Genomic DNA, 27,157 nt, shown 5'->3' on the forward strand with positions numbered 1-27,157 from the left:
CTGAATGTGCGACTGAATGTTATTTTTTTAGACCGTTGTGATTGTACGGCATAGTGTGATCAACAAACAAGCGTGGACGTGACTCTATTTGTCTCACAGTGACATCTAGTGGTCAACTCTAGTAAATGCGAAACGTGACGTGCAGTACGGGTCAGTTACACTCAGAAAAAAATACAAATAAAATAAACAATTGACTTGTCCCTACAGTACCTCAATATACAAAAGAATACGAATGTAGCGATTGACTGTTAATCCCCTTTTTAATTTGATAGACATAATGTAGTCGGATGACTAAGGCTTAATGTTTCAAACGTTTTACGTGCTGACTGTGTACTTACCTTCAGCTTTCTAATGGTAACTTTGGAGAAACGTACAACAAACGTATACGAAGGAGTTACTGAATGAAAACAATCATTTCACGCCATGTAAACGGCTGTGTTTTACAACTATATGTAATCAATTTTTGCCGTTAAACCGCAACGCGCCGCTGGTGTAGTGGTATCATGCAAGATTCCCATTCTTGCGACCCGGGTTCGATTCCCGGGCGGCGCACTTTTTTATTGTTGCTTCCATTTAATTTGTATTTGTTGCCCCGGGCAAATTTTTATTTTTGGCGATTTTATTCTTATGGTTGCTTATTAATTGATTGTGTATCTTGTTAATATACATACTACAATAACTAAGTTTTAGGAGATTGTTAAAAAAAAAAAAAGATTGATGCTTTCTGCATGCATGCAGAGCGCGGGTGTGCACACTTCTTTGTATCGGTGGACAAGGCATTACAACATAATCTAAATGATTGTCCGGATCAAAATCGTCTCTTGATGCCCAACCCCCGGTGACCAGTCTATTGCTTGTCTGTATGTGCCGTAACATTGACTGGAGACCAATCTGTCTTAGTACGCTGAAGGGTGGCCAGTTCGTTGACTCGTGACCTGACAATAACCAATCCATCCCTGAGCTCAATAAGGCCAAATGCTAGAGAATGACTGGATGCATGAAAATTTTGCTTCCACGCTTTACAATGTATTTCCTTTAATCTGGACATTCTACAACCATTTTAAATATGAGCAATTTTAACTAGGAATAAAAAAAAGAAAATACACAAAATGAAAACGACAAATTCCTTTTCATCACTTGTGAACTGAAATGTTATGACACAATTCATTTACAATGTACACTTGTTAATCCACTTTGGTACTTTTTGGTGCTTTTCCTCCACAAAGAACTAAAATAATATCACAATAACTTTCATATGGAATTGGCCGTTCATTCTTCCCGCCTCATTGAGAACAATCAGTTTCTGAAATAATGCAAATTTAAGCAGTATGATACATGGGCATCATAATTAGTGAACGGCATAACACAGAGTTTCATGTCATTTATTGGTGTGCATGATCATAAAATGCAGCAAAAACTAGTGAAACGCTCGCACTTTAAAAATAAACATGGAAAAGAGGTCTTGATTCAAAAGTGATGCACTGCATTTGATCTTCTAACGAGTGTAAACATCAGATGTGGCATCATCATGTAGGCATTTTAATGACCGTATAGACTGCGTGTGATGCATATCCTAGCAACAGCTATGACAAAAATGAACTTGAACTGATGAACGCTTAATAATAATGAAACCTTTGTGATGCTTGTCAACGTGTCACCTGCAACACAAACACACACAAAATAAACACAAATACAAAAACATTTGACTAATGTCACAAAGACATAAACCGGAGGTGAAATTGTACCGTAAAGTTTGATTGGGCGTGACGTACACACGTGCCGGCTGGTTTTGATGATGTCACAAGAAAGTAGGCGTGGTCATAAAAGGCCCCGCCTCCTGAGGACTTTTACAAAAGACCAAAAATAAATAAACAAACTTGAGGCCTTTAAACTTGTTTTAGTTAGTTAAGTACTCTGATGACTTACGTGTGATTACTCTGGAGCACCGTGGTTGAGTCATGTGACTCCGTGTGTCAATCGAGTGTCAGTCACGGGTCAGTAATTTGAGCTGTCGCCTTGTCTGTCACCTGACGTGACGCCGCGCTGCTCGCCAACTTTTCCTCTGACACGTCACATAAAACTCGTGTGAGCACACACACGCTCACACAAACACAGACAAAAACAATCACACGCACACACACAAATAAACCCACGTGGAAACAAACACACATACATGCACATAAACACAAAAATACAAATTAACACACACAGACAATTAAACACACCTGTGTGTTTCCTTCATGTTGTTGTTGATATGTGGTCATGTGATGTTGTAAACAACGCAGTGACAAGTTGTCCTCGTTTAGCACACAACCTGAACGCACGCACACACACACACACACACACACCTATTAAACACAAGTTCATATATAAAACACATGCATTTATGAAACACATACAGACAGACACACACACACACAGATAGTACCTGAGGATAGGGCACACGCGTAGTGAAAATATTGGGTGCATCCTTTGCGTGAGCATCCCATAATAGCACCAGACTGATGACACCAACAGCACATCTGACACAGGAAGTAGAAGTACTCATTAGGAGAACGTGATGTCATCATAAGGAGACAAATAGAGGAACAAGAAGTAATGATCATCCAAGGAATTTGCATTCGACCAACCGTGTCGCGCGCCAGCTGCTCCGCCTCCTCCAGGCCGTACATATTCCCTCGGACCAGGAAGACTCTGCTGCTCCACACGCTGCAGTCCGAGTGGACCCAGCGCTCGGCAAGATGGCGCGCGGCGGCGTCATCGGTACCTGAGTCCGGCAACTTGACGAGCGAGCTCAGTACGGGAAGGTACGGTCCGTGAAGGTCGCCCAGCCCGTCGGCGTTGGCCTCGTGACCGCACAGGCAGCACAGCGGAGGGGCGTCGCCGGCACCATTAAGTCGACCCAGACGGAAACAGGAAGTCTTGGGGATGAGCCCTGAAGAAGAGCGGGTGGTGCTTTGCTGATTTTGGTGCAAGACGTTTAGCTGGTCCTGGTGGTTGACCACTGTGACGGCATTCTGCCGTGAGTTGGCACACTGCCGAACTCGCACAAACGGGCAAAAATTGTCCAATGTTTTCTTCTTCTTCTTCGTTGGTTCTTGCGTGGAGGTGCACTTCAATTTGATTTGAGGCTCTGGTGGCGAGAAAAGAGATGACGGCGGACACCACGCTCTACGTTTGCGTCGCTGTCGCTTCACAGTTTTTTTAGCCACCGCCGACAACTTTCGTTTTGTTGAACTTCCTTGAGTGTCGGCAGATTTGTTGGTGGCGCGGCGCCAGTCAGAATTGTCTGATTTGTTAGCGGAATGACGTCGGCCAGCATTATCAGAATCGTTTGTGGCCTGGCATTGTTGCGCATCATCCGATTCACTGGCATGCCGCTGGAGGGAATCGTCTGATTTGTTCACAACATGACGGTGAGAATGATCAGTTTCTCGAGGTTTGTCGGCAGTTTTGCTGATGACGCGGCGCTGGCAAGAGCTGTCGGATTCGCTGCCGGTGTGGCATCGACGAGTATCCTCGTCGCTCTCTAGCGCGTACCCCATGGCGCCGTCAGAGTCGCAGCTTTCGTAGTAAACGCCCACCGCATCTTTCTTTGCGCTTCTCGCGAGACGGCGCCGTGCCGGCCAGGTTGGCGGGGGTGCCTGCGTTGAGTGTGGCTTGATTCTGACACTGCACTTGCGTTCAACAGGCACAGATTTGTCCTGAATTTTATTAAACGTCAGCCTCTTCCGGGCAGTTTGGGTGACAGGGACTTCTACCACATCACTGTCGTCACTCAACATGTCAGCGTGGAAGTGAGCGGCGCTGGCATAGTCGGAGCTAAGGTCTGCCAGGAGGACGACAGGTCTTGAGTGATGCGGCGGGATGTCCACCGAGCTTTCCGATTCCTCCACGACTTCCTCTTCTTCTTCCGATGACGAGGTGTCGCTACTCTGCGAGCTTGGTGTCGGCTGGCAGGATCCTGGCGAGGACGGCGCCGGCGACAGTGGCTCTACGCCATCCTCCACAAAGGAGGCGCAGAGCAGCGGCTCCTTGGCGGCCGCCAGCAGCACGATAACGTCTGAGCCGCTGTCGCTGTCATCCTCGCAGCTGGCGTCTGCCTGGTAGAACGTGGGACACCACAGGTTGCCGTCGCCATACACGCCCGGCGGGAGCGCGGCGTTCAAGTAGCTTGGCTCCACGCCGCTGTCACCGTCGTAGCTTGCGGTTCCGTACGAGGTGTCCACGTGCGAGCCGACTGGACGTCTGTGGTACCACTCGGGCTTGGCGGGGTGGTCCAGGGCAGGGGCATGGTGGTTTCGGGTCCGGCCCGGCGTAGAGAAGCTCTTGGAGAGGTCGACCGCCATAATGGACGGCTCAGACGGGATCGCCTCCATTACTGAAACACAAGTTTGGTTGCATTGTGATACAGTGGCCACTCGTGAAGACGGGCGTCACCAGAAGTTTTCCAACAGGGTGGCCAGTAGTGATGGCAAAATCCAAACTGTTCTGAGGTCTGTATCAGAAGGACAATGCCATTCCATTATGCCCCTAATTGTTTAGAACATTTTGTCTCTGAGTGTATAATGGATCGAGATTAACGTGAGACGGTGTTAAAAACCTTATTTGCGTTTCTATACATATTTGGGGTACTTTTTCACTCCCATGATATTATTTCTTTCTCTAATGGAATCCATTACAATTATATACGGTTTGTTAATTGGGTAAATTAGGTGATGACAGCGATCCCATAGCTACTTTCCTTAATAGGGATTCGGCAACTACTGTTTTAATATGATATTTTACAATTGGCCACAAGATGACGCTGTGGGAAGGAGTTTCAAACATTCCCAAAGATTGCTTATTTTTCTGAATTAAGTGTTTCAAATGATTTGATCATTTCAATATGCCATTCGCCAGCCCTACTTGCCTGAGCAAACCAACATTGCACATAAGAATGGCAATACATGCACAGACATTCATATACAAACATGTCACACCTGCTGTAGCTGTGAAGTATAGGCCTACCATCTACAGTCAGGGTTTCATGAACTAAAATGCAAAATATCCAGAAACGTGCTCAACGCATTCATAACACAAGCATCATGTCTAAGTAAAAAGCAATGTTTTGCTCAGCTTGATTTATTAGATAATGCAATTATCTGCAGCTGGGCTTTTGTGGCTACTTTTATTCAAGCACTGATTTGCTAGCTAACAGCCAATCAGTGTGACCAATTGTCAATGACGACTGACAGCATTGTGCATACTGCGACATTCTTTCAAATCAAATCTAACAATCACAATACAAAATCTCATTATAATTCACAATTTTAAACGTTGCCTTTTAGTTTATTATAAATGAGTTGGGCAAGATTTATATATATATATATATATACATATATATATATATATATATACTGTATATGTACCTTTTATTTTATGAAACCATGACTGTGGATGGCATGACAAACAATGAGTTCTCAGCTATGTAGTTTGCTTGCTAAGGTGAAAAATAAGGGTTTTGATTGACAATGATTGTTACAAAGACAAACTCGTAAAGTGTGTTCATTTAGGTTAATTATTATTGTAAATGTGTAACATACATTTAGAAAAATTCCCCAAAGAGTTGGGTAGCACGAGAGTGGCCGGGCCACCACATAGCTCCGCCCTAGCATGTAGAGGAACCAATAACTGCTTTAATGTAGTATTCTTTTATAAAAACAGCAAGTTAGTAGCACGGTGCTGCAGTGGTTATCATCTATGCCTCACTATTCTAGGGATTGGGGTTTGAATCCAGACTCCACCTTTCTTATTTGGAGTTTGCATGCTCAAGTCATATTTTCATTTCTTTAAGTGCCCTGACATTGGCTGGTGACCAGTCTATGGTTCCTTTCACTGAAAAACACCTTGGACAAACAAACTCAAGATCATCACTCCTAGTGAGGATTAGAAGTCTAGAAAATGGATGGACCAATGGCCATATAATGATGATGTCATATAATAAAAATAATTTCTGATTTGATGATTGAGCACCTTCAAGCAAATTAAATTTGTGTCTGTAACCTTTTTCTTAACGACTTTTCTTTTCATATAATATGTTGTTTGATACTGTCTGTTATTTTCGGTCCAAGCTGTACAAAACAAAACAGCAATGTAACGCTACAGGCACACGCAAGCCTCGTTTATAATAATACAATATTTAATGAATGAATAAATGTTGAGGTGGACTTTGGCGGCGTTACCAGCGGCGGCTGTTCGGATGGTCTTGGCGGGTCCGGGGCGAGGCTCTTCCCTGCTCACGAAGCTCTTCCGCCGGCTTCAGCAGGCCCAGCAGCCAGCCCACACCACGCTAGCTGCTTAGCATGCTAACTAGCCGGACAACTAGACATTAACAGGCACACGTCGCCAACGTTTTTGTCGGCGCGACAAGCCACATATGAGACATAAAGTAGTCAAGTACACAGGAAATATTAATGAAATATTAATAATAGAGCGTTGTAATGTTACTTGGTATATGAAGATGTTGTTGTTGTTGTTGTGACGACAGCTGCCATCCCCTAATGCTTAGCCAAGCGACATTGAAACACATAAAACAAACCCGGAAGACGGAATGTTGTTTTCAAAGTAAGAGTTAGGGGAAGTGGGGTGGGGTGGTCGTGGGGGTGTTTGGGAATTCGAGGGTGACAATTGAGTTTTAACTGCAAACTAACATCTTAGCATGAAAGGTAGCTTTATGGTGACAACTCTTATTTGTTTACTTTCTGGTTATTTTATTAAATATAATTTTGTGTTCATCCATTTTCTGTACAGTACTACTTATTCAGCGTCTCATGTAATTTCCCCTAATTTTGTTGTGGCTTAAATTTTTATTTTTACAATGACACCTGGGCCTTAGTTCATGTTGTAGATAAATACTTTGAAACATTTTACATATTATGCTGTATTTAATCTTAGGACTCCCACAGCAGTAAATTAAATAGAATATTCTTTTCATACTTAGAAAAACGATTAATTTTCTTATAAAACAAGTTAATTTAAATACACATCAAATATGCACATATATTGTAAGCAATAGAGAGTCTCTCAAACACAAAATACCAGATATTGATCTCAAAAGTTTGTTTTGAAACTAACTAGCATGGAAGCACAGAAGGCAGCTTTATACAATTCTAATTATGTAACTTTTTGGTCATGGTTATTTGATTATTTCTATTTTTTGATCTGTCCCACCCAACCATTTATTTTATTACTTACTTATTCCAATTTTATAAAATGGGACCTTTGTTTTGAAATAACCCAAGTTGTCCGTTTTTTTTAATTTTTTTTTTACCAATCCTTCAACTTGACAGTCATCTCAGGATGCTTTTTATCTTGTTGACTCAACAAAACAAGTTCACTTTTTGTTGTCTTTATTGTGAGTGAAACACAACAAAATAATAAACACATGACTCAAATAAATAACAAATATGAAAAATCTTGATATTTTCAAGTCATTTTTCAAGCAGAAATGACAGAATAATAAACAATAAATATTTACAACACCACAGACAAAATGTACATGACACAACAAACTTTCAAAGGTTGCCTGAGAAGGATTTTTAAATACAGAAATAATTTATGTGCAACATGAGGGACAAGGGGTGGGGCTTCAACAGACTAATGCTAAATCCTGTGCTGTCATTCGTCACTCCAGTAAACTCTGACTTGCTGTGCGGCCAGCAGTTTGTCCTGCAAGGCGGCGACTTGGCGCCTCACGCTCTGGAGCTCGCTCTCCTTCACGCGCAGCAGCAGCTGAAAGCACACCATCATTCCACACACCCAAAACACTACAATGGAATTTAAATATAGTGGATTTAGATAGTTCCCTAAATGTCCCTACAGCACACTTTGTGAGATAAACCTACTCACTATATAAGCCACTATATACTGTAGTTGATAGGGGGGGTACCATTAAGTCCACTCACCTCCATTTTATAAACGTTGGCGTCCTGATTTACAGGAGGTACTTCCTGTTTAGTCAGTCGACTGACTTCAGCTGTCAGCTCCTAAAAGACGACACAGAATTGACAACAACAACAAAAAAGTTATTTCTATAGTAGAGACAGAACAGAGCCCTGCCCTGAATAGGAAAGTCCGGTAATAATTGAAAACATTGTAACTGCGTACAGAATAAAGCAGTAAACAGAGGATCATAAAGCATCAACACCATGCATATTGCAAAGGGCTGTGCAATTAATTGAATTTGAGACATGTTCACTATTTTGTCTGACATGACTAAATTAATCTGATTGTTGGCAATATTTTCATTTCAAATGCGGGCTCTGCAAAATATGTAATCAATCACTTTCTTAACAAGTAGTGCTCCAACTTCCAGGGGGCTTTGCTAAGTCTTCATTACGATGCCTAAATAACAAGCACAAAGCGGTTTGGAAAATGGATACTAACATTTATTCTGCTAGATGTTAGATTTGAGTGAATCTTCCGTTCTTTACATTGTAAATTATTTTTAGGATAATTTATTTTAAAATGATACTCCTTTAATTTTTTCACTAAAAACTGTCAACATATTTTTTGTTGTTATTGCAGTTAAAATATAGACGTTTCCCCAAAATTATGTGTACTTGTGATTAATAATTGTGTTTTTGATTTTGGCCAAATTCATGCAGCCCCAGTAATACGTATGTACACAATCATGAGCACATAAACAAATGTTTTCAGTGGTTAAATTTTTCAACAGAAACAAACTATCTTTACATGAGGCTCATCAATAGTTTTAGTTAACATACAAGCCGACTGGCATGACATCACACATGGGCATGAGATGACGCCAAAGCACTACTTAAATTGCTTTGGCCTGAGCGTAATAAGCCAACTGAGAAGAATAACAGGGATAGCTTTGGATAAGAGGTGCGATAGGAGGATCAGGATGACGGCTACAGCCAAGGCGATCACAGGACAGGCTAAACAGAAGTCATCGTTGTTTTTGTGCTACATGAAACACACAAAGATGCCGCCAAAAGTTCAGTCTTGCCAAGGAACTATACTGAAGTGACTCATTTGGGCTGAGAGACAAGTGTTCACTCTCCAGCGATTCTGTTGTGGAATGTTCTGGAATCACTCCAAGAAGCCATCTTACGTGTCTGACGTGTTCCTACCTGATTTTGGTCCATCAGGTCCTGATTCTCTTGCTGCCGCTGGCTCAGCGTTTTCCTCTGGTCATCCAGTTCCTGAGTCATGTGACCAACCTCCACACACTTGAGCGTGAACCGATAGGACAGATCCTCCAGTTCCCGCTGACAGGACGCCAGCTCCTCACTGCATATATATGAAAACACATGTTGATGCGCTGCATGCTAATGTGCTAACAGGCTGTGGGAGGCGTGTACCTGTGTAGTTTGTAGACTTCCTCCATGAGCGCGTTTCCTGTCACATTGAGTGTTTGACATCTCCTCTGCACTTCCTTTTCCAGCTCCAGGCGATGAGCACGCTCGATGGCTTCGATGGCTGACCCCGATGCACAAGAAATTAAACATAAAGAAGTTGATCACTCATCATTGACAAATCATATTGACCAGTAGGGGGTGGGCGATATGGCCTTGAAATACAATTTCCAATTTTGATTTCCTCTTTTAACCTCTCTTAACCTCGGTCCTATTTATTGCTTGGAGAGAAATTCAAACTTTTAACAAGAATTACACCTCTGAGTGAACTATGCCACAAAAGCAAAACAAAAACAATTTTCATTAATATTAGCATTACATTTTTTGGAGTAATGTGTTGGGCATTGTGCGCGGTGAGGTGGTGCCCTAAGACCCTGCTATTGACCAGCTGCCACCGGTTGTCACCGAGTCCCACACATACAGTGCATCTCACCGGTTGCCGTGGCGACAGACTCCTCGTTCAACATCCTGTCTCTCTCGGCCAAGAGGCAGTCAACTTCCTGGAGGTGTTGCCGCTGCAGCTCCTCCGACGCCTTCACGTGACAAGCCTCCATGGCAGCCAGGCCACGCTCGCACTCCGCCTGATGCCCCGCCCCCACAAAAAAGATAAAGTTAAAAATGTTTTCATAAACATGTTCTCAGTGAAAATAATGTACGTGTTTTTGTAAACATTGCAGAATTGAGTCTTGAATGTACGTGTTTACATAAAACATAAAAAATAATCTTCAACGATCCAATTTTACTATTCTTTAAATGAGCCTAACGTAAATGTTTCATAAACAAAAATTATTTTGAGGCAACCAACTTTGATTTACAAGCCAAGGTACCTGGTTTGTAGATATGAACTCATTTACTCCCAAAAACGTATACATTTCTATTTTCAATATTGCCATGGTCCCCAAAACGTATTTATAGTTATTACAAAAAAAAAAAAAAACAGCCACCAGGTGGGAGCAGAGTATAAGGGATCAACCAGGGCCATGTTGCAAAAAAAGCTCTTTCCCCCAATATTTTCAACAGACTTGTGAATGGTGATGAAACTTATATATATTCTAATGCTAATTGCTGCAAGACGGAAACAGATAGATACTTTTTTTTTCTGTTGAAAGAAGAGACTCTAATCTTTCTTTTGGTAGGTTCCATGTTTTTCTAGCAATAGAACACAATATTCTGTGGACCTTGCAAAATTAGTCAAAATCCAATAAAACAGCCGGGAGCTGGGGGGGTTGCTTCGGTGAAAATGGCTGGGAGTGAATGAGTTAAAGGCAATTACATCTATAATGAATATAACATAGAATTTAGAATCTTTGGTGATCCTAGCATAATTATTTTTGCATCGTCATCACCTAAAGTACACGCTGTTGTAAAAATCTAAGCTAAAACATCTAGAACATTCCTGCCTTGACACGTTTTCATGATGGTACAGCTTCTTTAAGGCGTTCAGAGCCCCCTACCTTCAAGTTCTGCATCTCCTCGTCATGTTGTATCTGAGCTGAGCTGAGTTGTTGTCTCGTAATTGACAGCTGCTCCTCCAAATCCGTCACGCGACCCGTCAACTGAGCCACTTGACCCGCCTCCCGGCATCCTGTCACTTCCTTGCCTTCCTCTTGCGTTTCCTGTTGCGTCTGGCTGCCGGCGTCGACGCTAGTGGCTCGTTTCTCTGTATGGGAAAGTCGCCTTCGCAATTCTGTGTTTTCCTCCAGCAGACGGTCGCACTTGCTGGTTATGTGACAGCAGAACGCCGCCTCGGTGGAGAAAATGAATGTGGCGCGCAAACGCTCGGTCGTCATCCCGACCTTGTCCCGCACGCTGGAGGACCCTGAGTTTATCCAGGACGAGAAGATCTGTATGATCGTTGCTAAAAATTCCACACTGCTGTCATCCAGCGTGCCCGGTTGCTCGGTATCATCCGACATTCTGCCTCTTTTCAATGCAGTGACACGTTGGGCGTTGCCAAGAACATCCTGGATGTTCTCCTTGAGTTTTCTGTCTAAAATGGCGGGGCTCTCTTCTTCCGCGAGAAGTTTCCGACTCATCAACATTTGATTTTCTGGACTCATCTGTCGTGCCGCGTCACCAAGAAGCTCTTCATGTTGTTCTTGTGAATGGGAAGCGTTGGCGTTGATGCCATCCAACAGCGCACTCCACAGTTCCTCCAGTTTCATCTGGGAGGAAGGCACCGGATGCCCTGCTTCCCTTTCGCTAATCTTGCTTTTTCCAGCCTCCAATCTATCAACAACCTCCAAGAACCTGTCCAGAACCTTCCACCTGAGCATGCTCCACTCCAGCATTTGGTGCGTTCTTCCGTCCGCAGGAGGCCTCGGGAAGTCGTCCTCATTTTGTCCATGAAGCATCCCGGCTTCCTTCAGGGCTTGGTTCTGCGCCTGGAGCTGCCTGCAGCTGAGCTCCGATTGACTGAGCTTCCTCTCCAGCTCCGTCAGCTTGGCCTCGGTGGCTTGGAAACATCGCAGCAAGAAACCCTCGGTGTTCCCCGAGCCTGCAACCACGTCATTCACGCTAGCCTCCTCTTCTACCTCTTGCCGCCGCAGGAGAACCTCGGCGTCCCCCAGCCTGTCCTCCAGGGATGTGATAAGGGTCTGCGCCTCCAAAAGCTGTCGGTCCTTCTCCAGAAGCTCCTGCTCCAAGTGCTCCATTTTATTGGGAAGCGGTTCTGCACACCTGAGATTGAGCTCTTCCTTGAGACGTTGGATCTCGCGGTCTGCCTCGCTCAGCTGGTTGAGCATCTCCTGATTGCGCTGGTTGAGAGCTTCCTTCTGACAGCCCAGGATCTCCACTTCCTGGGACAGCTTCCTGACATCAGACTGGTCGCCACCCGCCTCGACCAGGGCGTCCAACGTGGAGGACCGGCAGTCGCCTTCTGAGTCCGGACACGGTGGGCCATCCGTCCTGGGAAGCTCACGCTGGTCACATGTGAAATCCTCCAAGTCTAGAGGTTCATGTTGAGCTTCACCGTCGGTCTGTAGGTCTGAGCTGTCCGACCCTGTGGAAACCAAGGTCTCGCACCAGATGGGAAGTAAATGCTCATCCATTTCATGCATCCACATTGTGGGTATGTTGTCGACAAGACACGGATGCTCTGGAATTCTGCTTCCTGTGATTGCAACCACCGGACTTTCACTCAGAGAGTGAACATCATCCCCGGATCTTTGCAAACATTCCGACTTTAGGAAAGACAAGAGAGGAGAACATTTAAGTTGATGTATTTATAATGTTTAATTGATAAGATTAGTGTAAATGTCTACCGTTACAGTCGCCTGATAAGAAGTCCAAATGCTCAGACGAGACTCAAGCTCCAGTCTGCCACGCTCGGACAATTCCAGCTGACACTTTAGATCCTCAAACTTCCAACACAGAAACAACTAAGTCTCAAATTACTCATTAGTGATGCTAATCAAACAACAGCCTCACCTTTACGTCTCTGTACTTAGAAACTAATGTATGTGACTGAGTTAATTTAGTAAGTTAGTGAGTTATAGTAGTTAGCTGGTGCATGAATTATTTGGCTGATAAGTGACTTAGTGAGTTTTGATTTCCCTATTACATTTGTTACTTTGTTAGTGAGTGAGATAGCAAATTAGTGACTGCAGAGCAGGTTAGCATGATTTGTGAGTTTCTGAGTTAACTAGTTAGTTACTTTAGTTAGTGAATGAGTTAGTGAATAAGCTAACAAGTCAGTGATTTAGTCAGTTTGTGAGTTAATATGCAAGTTAATGAGTTTAATTGTTAGTGAATTAGCTGGTTAGTGAATTAAATAGAACATTAATCAGTGTTAGTGAGAGAGTAGTTTTATGAGTTATTGAATTACTGAGTGACTGAGGTTGGTGAGTCAATCATTGAGTTGGTGTCTGAATGAATGCATGCCCGAGTCAGTGAGTTTCTTGCTTTGTTAGTGAATGAGTTAGTTGGTAAATTAGTTAGTGGTTGCTTTCATTAGAGTTTGTTGGTAAGTTCATTAGCGTGTTAGGCGAAGTTAATTATTGAGTGACTGAGCGAGTAAGTTTGAGTGTGTTAGATTGGCAATTTAGTGGGTTCATGAGCGAATAAATAAGTCAGAAATCAAGTACATTAATTAGCTAGTAGTGTTAGCAAGCGAGTGAATTAGTTATAGGGTGAGTGTCAGCTAGTGAGCTTGTTACTTTGTTAGTGTGTTAGCAAGTTAGTGAGTTGTTGAGTGAGTTAGCATGTTAGTGACTTTCTCAGGTATTAACAGAGTTGCTTACTTTGATTGAGAGTGAGTTCTTTAGTGAATAAGTGAGTAAGTAAATGAATTAGTTAGCTGAGTATTAGCAGTGACTCAGCCAATTAATGGGTTTGTGAGTTAATAAGTGAGTTGGAGAATGAGTTAGTCGGTGGGTGAGTTTGTTACGGTGTGCATGAGTTAGTTGGTGACTGAGGTAATTAGTGAGTTAATTGGTCAATTAATTACCATGTTTGCCAGTGTTTTATTAAATTAAATTATTGAATGAGTAAGTTTGTGAGTTAGTGAGTTACTAAGTGAATTAGGTTGCTGAGTTAGCGAGTTAATGAGTGAGCGAGCGAGTTAGTAAGTGGGTGAGTGAGTTGTCGGCTGAGTTAATCACAATGAGTTTCTGAGTTAAAAATGGAATTAGTTAGTTAGTCAGTGTTATTTTTTTATTGCCATAATGAATGAATTAGTGAATGTATAAGTATGTTGGTTTGTGAGTTGAGTAGAAGAATGTTAGGGAGTCAGCATTTGTACACCTCACCATCAGGACACATACACATAATGGACTGACCGCCTTCTTGTAGTCGTGCGGGGAGTCAGCATTGTTGTTGTTGTCGTTGATGTTGAGGATCTTGGCATTCCTGAAAGAGTTCTTCCTCTCCACCTGCTTCCAGCAAGCCTCCATTTCGTCCTTCAGACTGGCAGCCGCTGCCGCGTCGCCCATCACTTCTCGGCCGGGAGACAAACCCAGGATGCTCTCGTAGCGCCTCCTCCTGGCCTCCCTCCTCCTTTTCTTCTCCAGTTCGCCATTTAGTGTTGGCGGCAGCGGGGTCGGGGACTGATCGACGTCTGCCGCCGATCTGCTGGGAGGCCGAAAGTCGGTCCAGTCGAAAGTCTTGTAGCGGCCTTCCCGCCTTCGTTCCAGAATGCTCCGGGGCTTGGAACGCCGATCCAGCTCCGACCAATCTGGAGCCACATCAGGTTTGACCAAAGATTCCGGCTTAGGGCTGAGGACCACCATTGAGCCTGATAAACTGGATGTCATACACAAATGTAACAAATGATGCATGTTGAGCTAATGCTTTATGTATAAAGTTTATGTGCAAAATTAGTGCGGACTTTGGAAACTTTGGAGTGAGTGCGGGTGGTGGTATGCATGGTAAGCACAGAGCCAATATAGTGTAGGTGTGTCTTGCCAATGAGTGAAATTAGTTAACGCATGTAAGTTGATCTCTTTAATTATATTACATTTATAGATAAGGAAGTTAACATATTTAAGTTTAGAGAGAACAGGTAACAAGGTATATTCACATGGTAAAGCCAATTGTTGATCACAATATAGTCGATATGTTAACTTTATGTATCTAAGTAAGTTAGGTTTATATGCAAGTATGCTGGTTAATATATAAAGTTGACATGTCAAAAAGTTGCCCATGTAAGCTGTAACATATGAGTTAACTGTAAATAACTTAAAGAGTTTGTAAGTTTAAGGATGATAAGCTGATGTGTACAAGTTTATATGTTCACAACTTGATCTTTGCAAGGTGGTATGTTCCCAAGTAAATATACATAAATATATATAAATTGTAAATAAAGTTACCTGGTGACATCAGGAGCAGTGTGCACGTTTTTCATCAGAGCTTGGATCCAATTCCTCCGTATTCCGGCCGTCATGGCCGACAGTGTGCAGATGCTACTTGGAGTCTGAAAGATGTTGAAAGAAGCTTCAAAGTTCATGTTGGTAAAGAAAAACAAACAAATCTCATTTCAATGCCAACTGTTTAGTCTTACGTGGATCTGAAGGCCGTAGTTCTTGTGGACCTGCTGCTCAGACACTTTGAAGCACTCGCTCAAGTCCACTTCACCTTCCTGCTCTGACGCCTGGCGGCAGAAAAGAAATCACCACACCGATATTACGGCAAAGAAAGAGAAACTAAATGAAAACCCAAAGAATAACACAGATAACAGCTTGTTGACAAACCTCCTCGGCCACAGCGTCCTTGTAAAACTTGAGGCAGTCAGCAAACAAGACAAACCAGTACTTTCTCCACTAAAGGGAGACAGACACAGGTGGGCTTTAAATATGTTTTTTTTTTAAATTGTTGAGTATAATGTGATGAAAGTTGAGTCCATCCGTCCATTCAAGGTCTACTAATGGATACTTCAAAGCGTGTGTAGAATTTAGTGCCATCTAGTGGTGAACTAATAGAATGCAATGACCTAAGTTCGACGTGTGCATTTTGAAGCGCGCGCGCACTACGGTGCCTCAAGTTCTTCTGCTTCGGGTATACGTAGCAGAATGATGGTGCGGCACGATGTGGCAGTGTCATAGTACGGCACCACCTATGCAATATAATTAGTGATTACGAGACCAGATTATTTGTATATTATTGAAAAAAATCAACTTTGAATAATATAAAAAAAAGGTATCCCTTTAAAAATCAAATGTGGCCCTTGAACACAAACGCTTGTCTGTATTGCAACAATTAATCGTAACTGATTATCGAATTAGTCAAGAACTAGTTCCCTAATCAATTGATCGTTTCGAGAGTTTGTTTGAATTTCAAACTGTTCAAATCCTCAGAATTTCGGCATCTCAACAGTAAATATTCACAGATTTTTGTAGTTCTCCATGAAAGTAGACTTATCTTTGTACTGAATCAAAATAAGACATTTGCAAACATCTGCGTTTACCTTACAATTATTAAAATTTTCTGGTAGTTGTTACAATTGTTGACACCTGGAACCAAATCATCATGAAGTTGTAAATTTTCCGTGCAGTCAATTTGAAATAATTCTCTGCTTTTGAACAACGGAATGGAAATAAAAAAATGTTTCGGAAAAATTTATCAACATGTTCAACAAGCATTCAAATAATCATTTGTTGCAGCCCCTGTTTATACTAAATGGTGTGATGTTGACATTTACCTGAGCATCGTCATCCAGCTTCACCAGCCAGCCTTTTTTGAAGTTTAACAAATCCGGCTGCAAAAAGACACATTTTATGAAATGAATCACAAAATAAGTTCAAGTCAAGTGGAACAGTTGGGATATTTGCGTGGGGTGCTCAGTGATGAGGATTAGCCCAGCGCTGAGCACTGGGGGGCGGGGGTGGGGGTTGGATTTGCCACTGCCTCACTGGGCCACTGCACAAGCCGCTAAAGGCTTTCAGGAGATCATAATCCAAAAGCTGTTTGTGGATCGGGTCCAGAAAGACCGTACGCCCGTGACAACACGCACTCAAGTCTCATTAAAAGCAGCATCCAGCTGGAATCAGCTGGTGCGTTGATGCAAATCTGTTTCGATGTCAAGCGTCGCCATCTGTACACCACTAGTTTGCACAAGGGTGCTATGGAGCCAATTGGATGCAGTGTTTAGTCACATGACCTCTACTCCACTACAGAACTCTTATTCAGCATTCATGTTGACACTTAAATAGTGAATGGCATTCAAATGTGTTAATTTGGAAAAATTGTTGTGTGTAGGGCATTAATGAGTGAGCGAGTATTAGTGACTTGTGAGGAATTATTAGTGAGTTATTTTCCAAATGAATTACTAAGCAAATGACTACACGGTGTCTCATCATATTGACTCCATACAGGAAGAGGATGGAAGACACAAAGACGATATTCCCGACATAAGCAAGTGTTTACTTCTCGCTCGGAGGGCCGAGCTTCACTCTTGTCCAACCCAGAGGAGAACATCCCCACTTCCTGTTCCACCCCGAGCGTCCCGCCACTCATCAAGTGTTTCCCTACTGCAAAGTTAGAGCTGCAAAACGCCAAGAACACAAACACTGATCACATTTCATTGACAGATTGACTATGTTTTGGGAGTGGTAAGTTGATTGGTAGTCAACTTAGTTGGCTAATGTCCATGTCTCACGTTTGGATCAACGTTGTCTCCAGCTCAGTCAGATCGCCGCATGGATGCAAACTTCCACATGTCGAGTGTGCGTCACCAACAACACACACTTCACAGTCTGTTAAGAGGAACCACAGAAGAAGACAGAAAGTGAGAAGAGAGGAAGTGAAAGGCCAAGCTGTGAGAAGAAAGGACGTGATTAGACAGGAAGTGATTGACTACACCTGCTGCGAGGGCATGTTGAGGGCTTGTGAGATCAATTCCTGTGACAGTCCAGACGGGGATCTTCACAACTTGTTGGTCTTCCTGCCATTGGTCGCTGCCTGCCACCGCTGGCGCTTGAAAGGTGGAGCCCGGGGCTGCCATCTTGGCGGGAGAAGGTGCCTGTGGGAGAAGAAGACGACTGCTTGAGTTTTGAGGAACTTCTCTTCCAGGAAATCGCAGTGCTGACGTTGACTTGACAATGTTGGTGGTTTTCATTTCGCACCTGCACGCAGGCAACGTCCACTTTGCGTTTCTTCTTGAGATTGTTAGCGTTGGCCAGCACAAAGACAGCCAGCTGATCCCTCCACCTGGAAGTAGACACCAATCGTGAAGGTGGAATGTGAGAAGATAGGAAGCTTAAGGACAGGAAATGAGAGCGCAGGAAAGATGGTAGGAAGTGAAAATGCAGGAAGTGACAACGCTGAAATTAAGAAGAGAGGACGTGACAGGCCACGAAGTGTGTCACTCCCTCATGTCCGTCCTCCCGTCCGTACCCGCTGATGGTGTCCTTGTTGTCGGCGCGTACGTAGACTTGCTGCTGTGCGGTGACGATACACAAGGCGTTCTTTTGGCCGGTGCGCGCCTCCGCGTCCAACACGGCCGTGCACGCGTTCATGTTCAGCGTGCCCTGAGGCAAAGTGCTCGGCTGGAGGCCAGAAAACAAACAACAGCGTGATTTTTTTAAATTTTGGATTTGGTGATCATTTCGTCTGTTTTGTGTCCGAAAGTTTAAACAAAGTGGAAAAAACATTAATGTATGATGACTTAACAGCTGAATTAATATTTGAGGGGTACAAAGGTTAAGGCGAAGGGGGAGAGGGATGGGGGATGTGCATTATCGTTGGGACTAATCCTAAATCCTCTGTGTAACATCTGGATCAACATGGCCGCCCGCCTCACCAGCTCATCCAACGCGAAGGTTATGACACCGTCTTCATACAGCACAAAGAAACGACGCTGCCATTTCTGTTTGGGAGCGAGGCGATTAAAGTCAGATCAGCATCATCTTCACCCGCTTTAACACGACATTAAGATGGCGCCACCTTACCCTTGATCTGAGCGTTGCCTTGTCAAAGTCCGTCCCCTCGGGCGCCAAACAAAGCCAGCCGGCGTACACCGCCTTGGCCTACCAAACACAGGAAGAGGTTACAGTCAACAGAAGGCCACGTACACACAAACAAACATACTCACATTCACTGCTGTGGTCAATGTAGAGTCTTCAATGACGCTAACATGCTAAAATGCTTTTGGAATGTGGGAGGAAGGCTGAGCCAAGATTGGAACCTCGGACCTCTTGACTATCATGGATGGATGGAAATCCCCCCTCAATATTTCGATTTAATATGAGGTTAATTTTTCAAGGTCCACTTCCCAAGTTTGTTTTTGAACAAATATAAATCTGTACTACAATAAACAATATACGATTGATTATACATACTGTACATTTTTTGGTCACATAAGCAAATGAACCATGAATTATTTGAATAGGAAAGACTTAACTTAGTAGTATAAGGCAAAATGGCCGCCCCCTGAGATGACCAAAAATGGCTGGATTTTTCTGCTTAATTCATATTCTTTAAACACAATATTAATCAAAATACTGTGTTTAGCCTAGTGGGGGCGCATTGAACATATTGTAAAGACAATTTTGACTTGACTTTTTCTTCAAGCACTCACTACGACAGCTTGGCAAAATTCAGAGCCAATAACAACAATAATGCAATCAAATTTGAGGCTTTATCACTCCAAAATTAAATTGTCACGGTTCATGAAACAATGATATTGAAACATATGGACTGCACTTTTTAAGCACTTATCGAGACACTGTATAAATAAATGAATGCATACACGATACGAGTACCTGAAAAAAATAAAGCTAACAACCAACCAAAACGAAGCAGTTTTTGTTCCAAATTGCAGCCGTTGTGATTTTGAAATTGTATCCTACTACACTGCATTGTAGATTTGAATCCAATGAAGTATTCAACCCTACTCCAAATTCATAATTACGGTAAATATCTGTATGAAAAACACTTCTAGGCCAAAGTTACATAACCGGTGAAAAACAGTCAATTTTGCACAATCTAGCGTGTCTTCCTGTACCGCACATGACATATTCTTACTCCATTAGTAACTTAGAAGTGTTGTGTGTCAACAACAGTAAACAACACTTGGTAATTCTTTACTACATGTCCACTATTCATCCAAAATGGCTTCACAACATACTTTGGGCTACTACTACCTACCATTTGAGAATTACTGCATAATGCTAATTACTAAGTACTGCATTAAAGACTGAACTAAATTTTGCAGTACTACACTAGACTCTAAAGGTTTTACATAGCACCCAAATGTGATTCTTTGTCTTGTACGTAGGTGTAGGGGAACCGCATTTGAGTACCATTTATTTATCAGCATTCTTTTTGGTTCTGCACCACCTATTATTGAATGGTTACATTATATAGCCTCAAATTAGAACCAAATAATTATTGGATATGAAACTGGAAAGATGTCCAAGGTGATGTGCTATGTAGGACTATCACCTCTTCAAAGAACCAGCAACGAACCCCAGTAAAGTACAAAAATGGTGAGTGATGGAACCAGGCGGTGCGGTATGTCGAACCTCTGAAGCACCTTTTCATTTTAGAGCCTACACGAAAAGGATGCCGCGTGACAAGTGGACTTTAAATGACAAAAAGAAGCATAAGCAGCAGTAGTTCGTTTGAAGCTTGAAATAATTACGACCTGTAATAAAATAATAGCAACGCTAGTAGTAGTAGTAAGTAGAAGGATATTCAAATGCAATGTTTTGGTTTGTCCTTACGTGCTCCATCCGTGGGTGCGCGGGCACGTGCAGCTCGCGAGACTTGAAGCAGTTCTGACATTTGCTTTTGTTGAAAAAGTTGGCCTGAAACTTCTCGCACGGGCCGGCCGACATCTTGTGCTCCAAAACGTCTTGAAATTGCTGCTGCCCTCCTTTCCTTCTTGTCGCTGTTTTGCTCTTGCTGTTAGTTTCTGGTGTCCTCGCTCGTATGTCACTCGCACTTTACATGACGGCCGACGGCACGAGCATAACGTCACGCTCATGACGTCACCGTACGTACAAGAATAAAACAAAACAAAACGTCTTTGTGTGGAATCCAATGATCGCTTGAAACCCAATATGAAAACACATTATCGTTAATTGTAAATATAGGGGGAAATCTGTGCATCATTTGGCGAAAATATCAAGTTTTGAGATACGTAATTATTTAATTTACCCTTTTAAAGCATATGCCCGTATGTCCTTTTCCGAAATTTTTTATTCATCACTGATTAATCATCATTACGGGTAAATCAGAAGGCGGAACACTACGATAAAAGTTCATTTTTACTCTTGCACTTACATTTCAGAGTCTTTGCTTTTTTATTTTTGCATAACTACACAAGTATTTGTACTCAAGTATAGAATTAATACTTTTTTCACACCAGATCTAATACTTTTGTCACCTGTAGTAAGATGTGGAAGTGATAATGATAAAAGTACACAGAAAAACTTGTTTGTATATGTGCCACTAGATGGTGCTGTTGCACTTGAAGGCAAACTTACTCGAAGATCTGATTTGTATTTCACAAAAAAATATTAAATAACTATTATTATTAATTATTATAGTTGGATCAAGTTAGTCTTTTTTCCCTTTCTTTCTTTGTTTTAAGAAAAAAAGGTGTGCAGTATATATATATATATATATATATATATATATATATATATATATATATATATATATATATATATATATATATATATATTTAGAGACTATTGCCCTGTTTTTTTCTTTTAGAGAATAAATGTGCTTTTTCCAGATCAAAAGTCGTAATAGAATAGTGTGTTTTTTAAAACTCACTAGTTAAACTATGTTTTTCTTAAAATCACAGTATTATAAGTTTTTGTTCCTTAAAAAAAATTATGACAAACTTTCTGCTGCGCAGGAGAAGCACATTCTTTCTCTCTCTCTCTCTCTTTCTCTCTCTCTCTCTCTCTTCTCTCTCTCTCTCTCTCTAATTTCCCTTGTTCGCAACATTACAACGTGTTAATTGTGGACCCCAAAAGTTTGAGAAGCCCTGCCAAACAAAAACACCCCCCGCCCCCCCCCCCAAAAAAACGCAGTGCAAAAATTATGACGTCGCTAGAATGTCAGATGCAGCAATACTGAAAGTTAATGTATAATAATAATAATAATAATAATAATAATAATAATAATAATAATAATAATAATAATAATAATAATAATAATAATAATTCATTATTATTATTATCCATAGGATTGTATTTGAGGTTTGTTTGACAAGATTGTCAGCAACAACAAGCTGATGACATCTCAAGTGGAGTCAGAAAAGAGGAAAGAGCGCTCATCTAGGACAAATAAAAGTTGCTTGTATTAAAAATGTGCAACCAATCATTAACCTGACCAAGAAAACTGAACAAAATGCTTTTGTATTTTTGACTTGCTGGGATAACATACAAGTGGGGTCTCGAGTTACAAGTCGACAGTATTTTGTCCTGTGACCACGCTTGCAAGTCAAATCAAATCAAGGTTACCCATTGAAATGAAATCCAATTGATCAGAAAAATTGTGCTGTTATTTTGTTTCTAGCTTTGTTGTTGTTATTGTTTTTTTTGCTTGTTTTTGGTCTTTAGTAATCAGTAACATGGTTGCTTTCACCAAAATCACCAGTTTGTCACCCAAAAGTGGAGAAAACCAGCTTTTGTGGGGAAAAAAAGAAAAGAAGAAAGAGAAGAACAGTGACTTGGAGCCTCATATTCTTTGCTTTTGCAACACATTCAACTATAAATCAACAAAAACAATCATAAGAAAGGGATTTTGGTGGCAAAAAAATTGTTGTTGTTGTTTTTTTTGCATCGTTTACATTCACTCCATCAACTTCATCATCTTTTGTCACAATCACAACACACTATGACACATATACTTTCATAATCATCAATTTGTTGTATTTACACTCCAATACGTGTTTGTACGAACGTATTGTGGTCTTGGATTACTTTAAAAAGCTGCTTCTCTATTGCATAGACCCGGTCACACTTCACAGTCAAGTAGTATAGGTAATGCAAGAGGCGGACCGGTGTTGGAAGTTTTTCCACTTCTGCCAAAAGTTGACAAGATCTTGCTTCTTTTAATGCACAGACTAGGACACTCAAATTTACCGTATTCTTCGATTGTATTTATGTTAATACGGACAATCTGCTCAATACTCATATCTATCTATGCATGTAGCTAGTTGTGAGGATGGCTATACTATAATAGTAATAATGATGGGGACGGTTGGCAGGGCCTGCAGGCTGTACTGCAATCCATCATATGTATACATATAACTCAAATAATTTACAAGATATTCTAATAAAGCTATGCCTATATACTTTTCAGATTCATACCTTTATAGCATCAGATTTGGTTTGTTTTCCTAGTGTCAACTTTTGTTGGTCATATTCTTACCATTGCTGGTACGTATTGTCTATTACCAGTGTTGGTATGCGCCAACACTGGTAATAGAGTGTTAACCAATACATTTACTGTTTCCTTTGTTCCTAATGTTGGTAGAAAATGTACTGATGTAATGCAATTAACAATTTTTAATTGCATTACATCAGTAAATATTCACACAATACTTGTGTGTGAATATTTTTTGGTATATTGTGTTAATGATAATTGCTTAATTAGTTTTGAAACAAAAAGTTGCAAGTTATTTTTTGCCGGAAGTGGTGAATGCTTTTATGTTTTACATTAAATGTGTAAAAAGGGGTGGGATTAAATAAGTTCTCTTCTTCACACTCCCTTTCAGGCATCTTGTTTCAACATTTAATATGTGCTTTTCTTTACGTCTTTGTTATTGACGTCAATTGGGATATGATGTCTGAAATAAAAACAAGAAAGAAAGAAAGAAAGAAGCATACTCTATTTGTGTGTGAGGGTTCTAACTTCCCTCATCGAGGTGACTCGCCAAGCTTCATTACCTAATCTTCAGATTCTAAAATGTTTCATCATGTTCCTAAAAACTGAATTAAACATGGTTAAAAATGATATATTAAATTGCATGTACAGTTGATACTGTCAAAAGTTTTATATAGATTGTATCAGATCATTTCTATTTCCCATGAGGAAGAAACATTTATATATTGAAAATATATGGAAAGTTGAGCCATGTTAAAAAAATCCACTGACTTAAGGGTAAAAATTAAAATAAAATAAAAAAGAGGTAGTTTTTCACATTTGCAAAAAAAAATTTGGATTGTATTTCATCTTTGCACTGCATTCAAATTTACTCTTCTGTCTTTCAATTTGTATTAAAAGGAATCAGACATAATTTGCATTGTCTGTGCTTTGACTTTTAAATTAGCATGTTTGGACTGTCAAGGGACCATAGAGGACACTGGAGGACTCCAGGGACAAGAGTCGGGATGGTGGAGTCTCTCTCATGCTTCCATTTCAAAGGGAAAGTTTAGAAACCCGATCAGGCCTCGCTGGATTCTAAATCAACAAAGTTGCGTTGATATTGAGGAGCTCGTCCGCTCTGGAACAACAAGGCGGGTCGTCCATCTTATCTCGCTCCACATCCGTCATCGCGTCGGAGTCTTCAAGTCTAACGGGTCAAAAAACTCGGATGGGTGTTTTGTATCTTTAACATCAGAAGTACACTTTTTGTCCTCGCTAGTAAGACCATTCCGGAAGCTAGTAGAGCAACCGTGTCTTATTTATGCTTTTTTCCACTTGTGATGAAGCTGGTGAAGGCCATGTAAACAACAGGCACTAAAGAATATTTCTAAACATCAGAACATATTACTCCACTCCTAAAAGCTTTACACTGGCTCCTAGTCAACTGTAGAATAGATTTTAAAATCCTGCCACTGGTTGCTGAATTGCTTATGTCCTGAATGCATTAAAGAAATGCAAATGGTATATAAACCCATTAGGGCACTGAAATCTGCAAACTCGGGTCAATTAGTGGAGCCAGAGTTCAAAGCAAACATGGTGAAGCAGCATTTAGCTGTTATGCTGCATGCAAATGGAATAAGCTGCCAACAGAACCATGCTTTTAAATCCAAGGTAAAAACTATGCTCTTCTCCCATGTATGATTAAGGTCTTACAAAGTATTTTAAAGTCACATTCTTATAAATCATGTTCTTGCACTGGACGTTCTGTTAGCAAATTTAGTAAGCTACTTATATTTTTTTTACTTTGCTGTTTAATATATTTAACTTTATATTTAAAATGTTTTAGTGTATTATGTGAAGCACATTGAGTTTCTTTGTGTATGAAATGCGCAATATATATAAAACTACACTACACACTTCCTGTATTTTGTCACTTTATGTGGTTTCATGTGTGAAAAATACCTTTTGTTTGGAGTCTTGAAGTATTCAAGAACTGCGTGCAGGCCTACAATCTGATTGATGGCGTAAAGGTTGGATCAAACACGCTGGGCGAGAATTCCTCGGATGCCCCCCCCCCACCCATAGGCCCGATCCTGAAATAGGTTTGCAGGTCCGCGTTAGTACGGTGCTAACGTGGTCTGCAGCCCGGGAGTCAACTTGAGGAAGGTGTGAGGCTAAATCATAAAAAAAAAAGGATCTGGAAGACATTTGCAGATGTAAAAAGACGGTGGAGGAGTAGGCGTTAAAGTGTATGAGGACTGTGAGATTGGAAAAACGTGAAGAGACAGACAGACAGACGCTAGTGATGCTAAGCAGAAGCTCGCATGTCAGCATTTGTAATTTCCAAGACACTGAACCGCTGTTTATTGCGGGGATTATGCTCCAGGTGAAAATCTGCAATATGGAGAGGCCACATGAAAAACCTTTCCCATGCTTTAAACACATTGAAGTACTTTTAAACAAAACACAGGCTTAAAGTACTGTCATTTAAGTAAAAGACAAATTGAATGTCATTTTTACCTGTGATCATTCTTGCTGCTGTAGTTCCTCAAATAAGATGCCAAGCCTGCTCGCTACAAGCTGTTTTTCATGCCCATTTGAAGTTTAATAAAGGATTGACACGTTAAAGTTAAACATTGTCCATTTGTAGAACAAAATGCTCAACCAAATCACATAATGACTCAAGTCTGTTCTTTTAATTCTCCCATGTTCTCTTCTTCATATTTTTGACAAAACACAACTCCATTAATGTTTTGCTTCATCTTGTTCATCTGTTTTAAAACACGCCTGATGGTGCACCGGCGCCACCAACTGATTTTGTCCTTCCACTGCAAGGAAAACACTTGACACTTTTTCTTTATAGGTTTGGCACCCCAGATAGCAAAAGATCTTAAATCAACATTGAATTAGGGTTAAGAAGGTTGATTTTTGGTTACGGTTGAAGTTTGATTGGTCAATCAACATTGATTCAACAACATTATGTCAACATTGAAGTTTGTGTTTAAAAGATGACGTTGCATCTACATTGTATTTTGGTTGAATTAAAACGTTTGAAAGGTCAATGTTTAATTAACGTTGAATTTATGTTTGCTTTTCTCCTTTTTCTCCTTCAGCGGAGAAAGGGATTAGGAGTATTCTGTGGACAGGCCTGCTATAATTATTGCACAATCATACATATAAATATTGCATAATTGCAATTTTACATGATTGCAATTCCTTTTTTTTCAAGCAGGACAATTTCTTGTTATTTGAGGGACGCTGAATCCAATGAACTTGAGAGTCCTTAAAAATCAATAAAATACTCTTTTCTTTGAAATCTTTTCTTTTGAGCAAAAGTATTTCTGAATGTTTGAAGGACACTGAATCCATTAAACCTGGTCCCCTGTCTCTACGACACTTCTAAGTTGTGATCTTTCCGAAAGAGACATAATTTTCAATCTCTGTCTGTCTCTCTCTCTCTCTCTCTCTGTATATATATATATATATATATATATATTCTTAGTCTAGTCTTAAAAATACTATATAAATATAAAATACATTATATATTTTTATTTTATTTTATTTTATTTATTTTTTAATTTTTATTTATTTATTTACTGTGCAGCCACTAGGTGTGTTTCCATTACCCTCAGTTTTGCGCAAGTTGGTAATGGAAACACGTGATTTTCAAAAAAAACCTCTCAAACATCGCAAAAAAGTTTTTGCGCTCTTATGAGGTGTTTTTTGAGACGTGTCGAAGTATTTCGCATAAGTGTAATGGAATTTTTGCGCATTCCCTGTAGTCATGTGACCCCCATGTGACCCCCCCACCCAGCACGAAGTACGGGGCCACTCGCTTTCGTGTCGGAGCTGCCTCCGGAGGGAATAACAAGTCTTTTTAAGCACAAAGCGATTCAGTTATGGAGCCAATATGCCGCCGTTCAATGCACGTCCCATATCGTTGCATGAAAAATGGCCATTGCCCCTGACAA

General features: G+C 41.1%; 2 protein-coding genes and 1 non-coding gene across 7 annotated transcripts; 1 reads left to right on the plus strand and 2 right to left on the minus strand.

Annotated features, from left to right (window-relative positions):
* The first annotated feature begins 481 nt into the window (after nucleotides 1-481).
* On the plus strand, nucleotides 482-552 carry trnag-ccc (transfer RNA glycine (anticodon CCC)). The gene has a single exon. It is a non-coding gene; the product is annotated as a tRNA-Gly (tRNA).
* An 814-nt stretch (nucleotides 553-1,366) lies between these two features.
* On the minus strand, nucleotides 1,367-6,561 carry LOC144044726 (uncharacterized). Of its 3 annotated transcripts, XM_077559310.1 has the most exons (8): nucleotides 6,490-6,555; nucleotides 6,225-6,363; nucleotides 2,631-4,381; nucleotides 2,429-2,522; nucleotides 2,226-2,314; nucleotides 1,927-2,062; nucleotides 1,746-1,844; nucleotides 1,367-1,658 (listed from the first exon to the last, which is right to left on the minus strand). In XM_077559310.1, exons 3-6 carry the CDS (start codon nucleotides 4,377-4,379, stop codon nucleotides 2,024-2,026), a joined length of 1,971 nt encoding a protein of 656 aa, XP_077415436.1. In that variant the 5' UTR covers nucleotides 4,380-4,381; nucleotides 6,225-6,363; nucleotides 6,490-6,555; the 3' UTR covers nucleotides 1,367-1,658; nucleotides 1,746-1,844; nucleotides 1,927-2,023. The 3 variants fall into 3 exon arrangements, with proteins under 3 accessions (XP_077415436.1, XP_077415437.1, XP_077415435.1); XM_077559311.1 differs by having other exon boundaries at nucleotides 1,773-1,844; nucleotides 6,225-6,561; XM_077559309.1 differs by having other exon boundaries at nucleotides 6,225-6,561.
* Nucleotides 6,562-7,374: 813 nt separating this feature from the next.
* LOC144044604 (uncharacterized) lies at nucleotides 7,375-25,934 on the minus strand. Of its 3 annotated transcripts, none has more exons than XM_077559119.1 (20): nucleotides 25,707-25,934; nucleotides 18,806-18,883; nucleotides 18,658-18,723; nucleotides 18,252-18,403; nucleotides 17,981-18,065; nucleotides 17,718-17,877; nucleotides 17,515-17,611; nucleotides 17,283-17,400; nucleotides 16,558-16,614; nucleotides 15,611-15,679; nucleotides 15,421-15,510; nucleotides 15,230-15,333; nucleotides 14,186-14,663; nucleotides 12,686-12,784; nucleotides 10,877-12,604; nucleotides 9,856-10,003; nucleotides 9,369-9,486; nucleotides 9,138-9,297; nucleotides 7,947-8,027; nucleotides 7,375-7,773 (listed from the first exon to the last, which is right to left on the minus strand). In XM_077559119.1, the coding sequence occupies exons 4-20, from the start codon at nucleotides 18,371-18,373 to the stop codon at nucleotides 7,660-7,662; spliced, it is 3,828 nt and encodes a 1,275-aa protein (XP_077415245.1). In that variant the 5' UTR covers nucleotides 18,374-18,403; nucleotides 18,658-18,723; nucleotides 18,806-18,883; nucleotides 25,707-25,934; the 3' UTR covers nucleotides 7,375-7,659. The 3 variants fall into 3 exon arrangements, with proteins under 3 accessions (XP_077415245.1, XP_077415243.1, XP_077415244.1); XM_077559117.1 differs by lacking the exon at nucleotides 25,707-25,934 and adding an exon at nucleotides 20,582-20,888; XM_077559118.1 differs by lacking the exon at nucleotides 25,707-25,934 and adding an exon at nucleotides 20,582-20,887 and having other exon boundaries at nucleotides 14,201-14,663.
* Nucleotides 25,935-27,157: the final 1,223 nt, after the last annotated feature.

This window comes from Vanacampus margaritifer, chromosome 2 (assembly GCF_051991255.1).
Source record: "Vanacampus margaritifer isolate UIUO_Vmar chromosome 2, RoL_Vmar_1.0, whole genome shotgun sequence".
NCBI lineage: Eukaryota > Metazoa > Chordata > Actinopteri > Syngnathiformes > Syngnathidae > Vanacampus > Vanacampus margaritifer.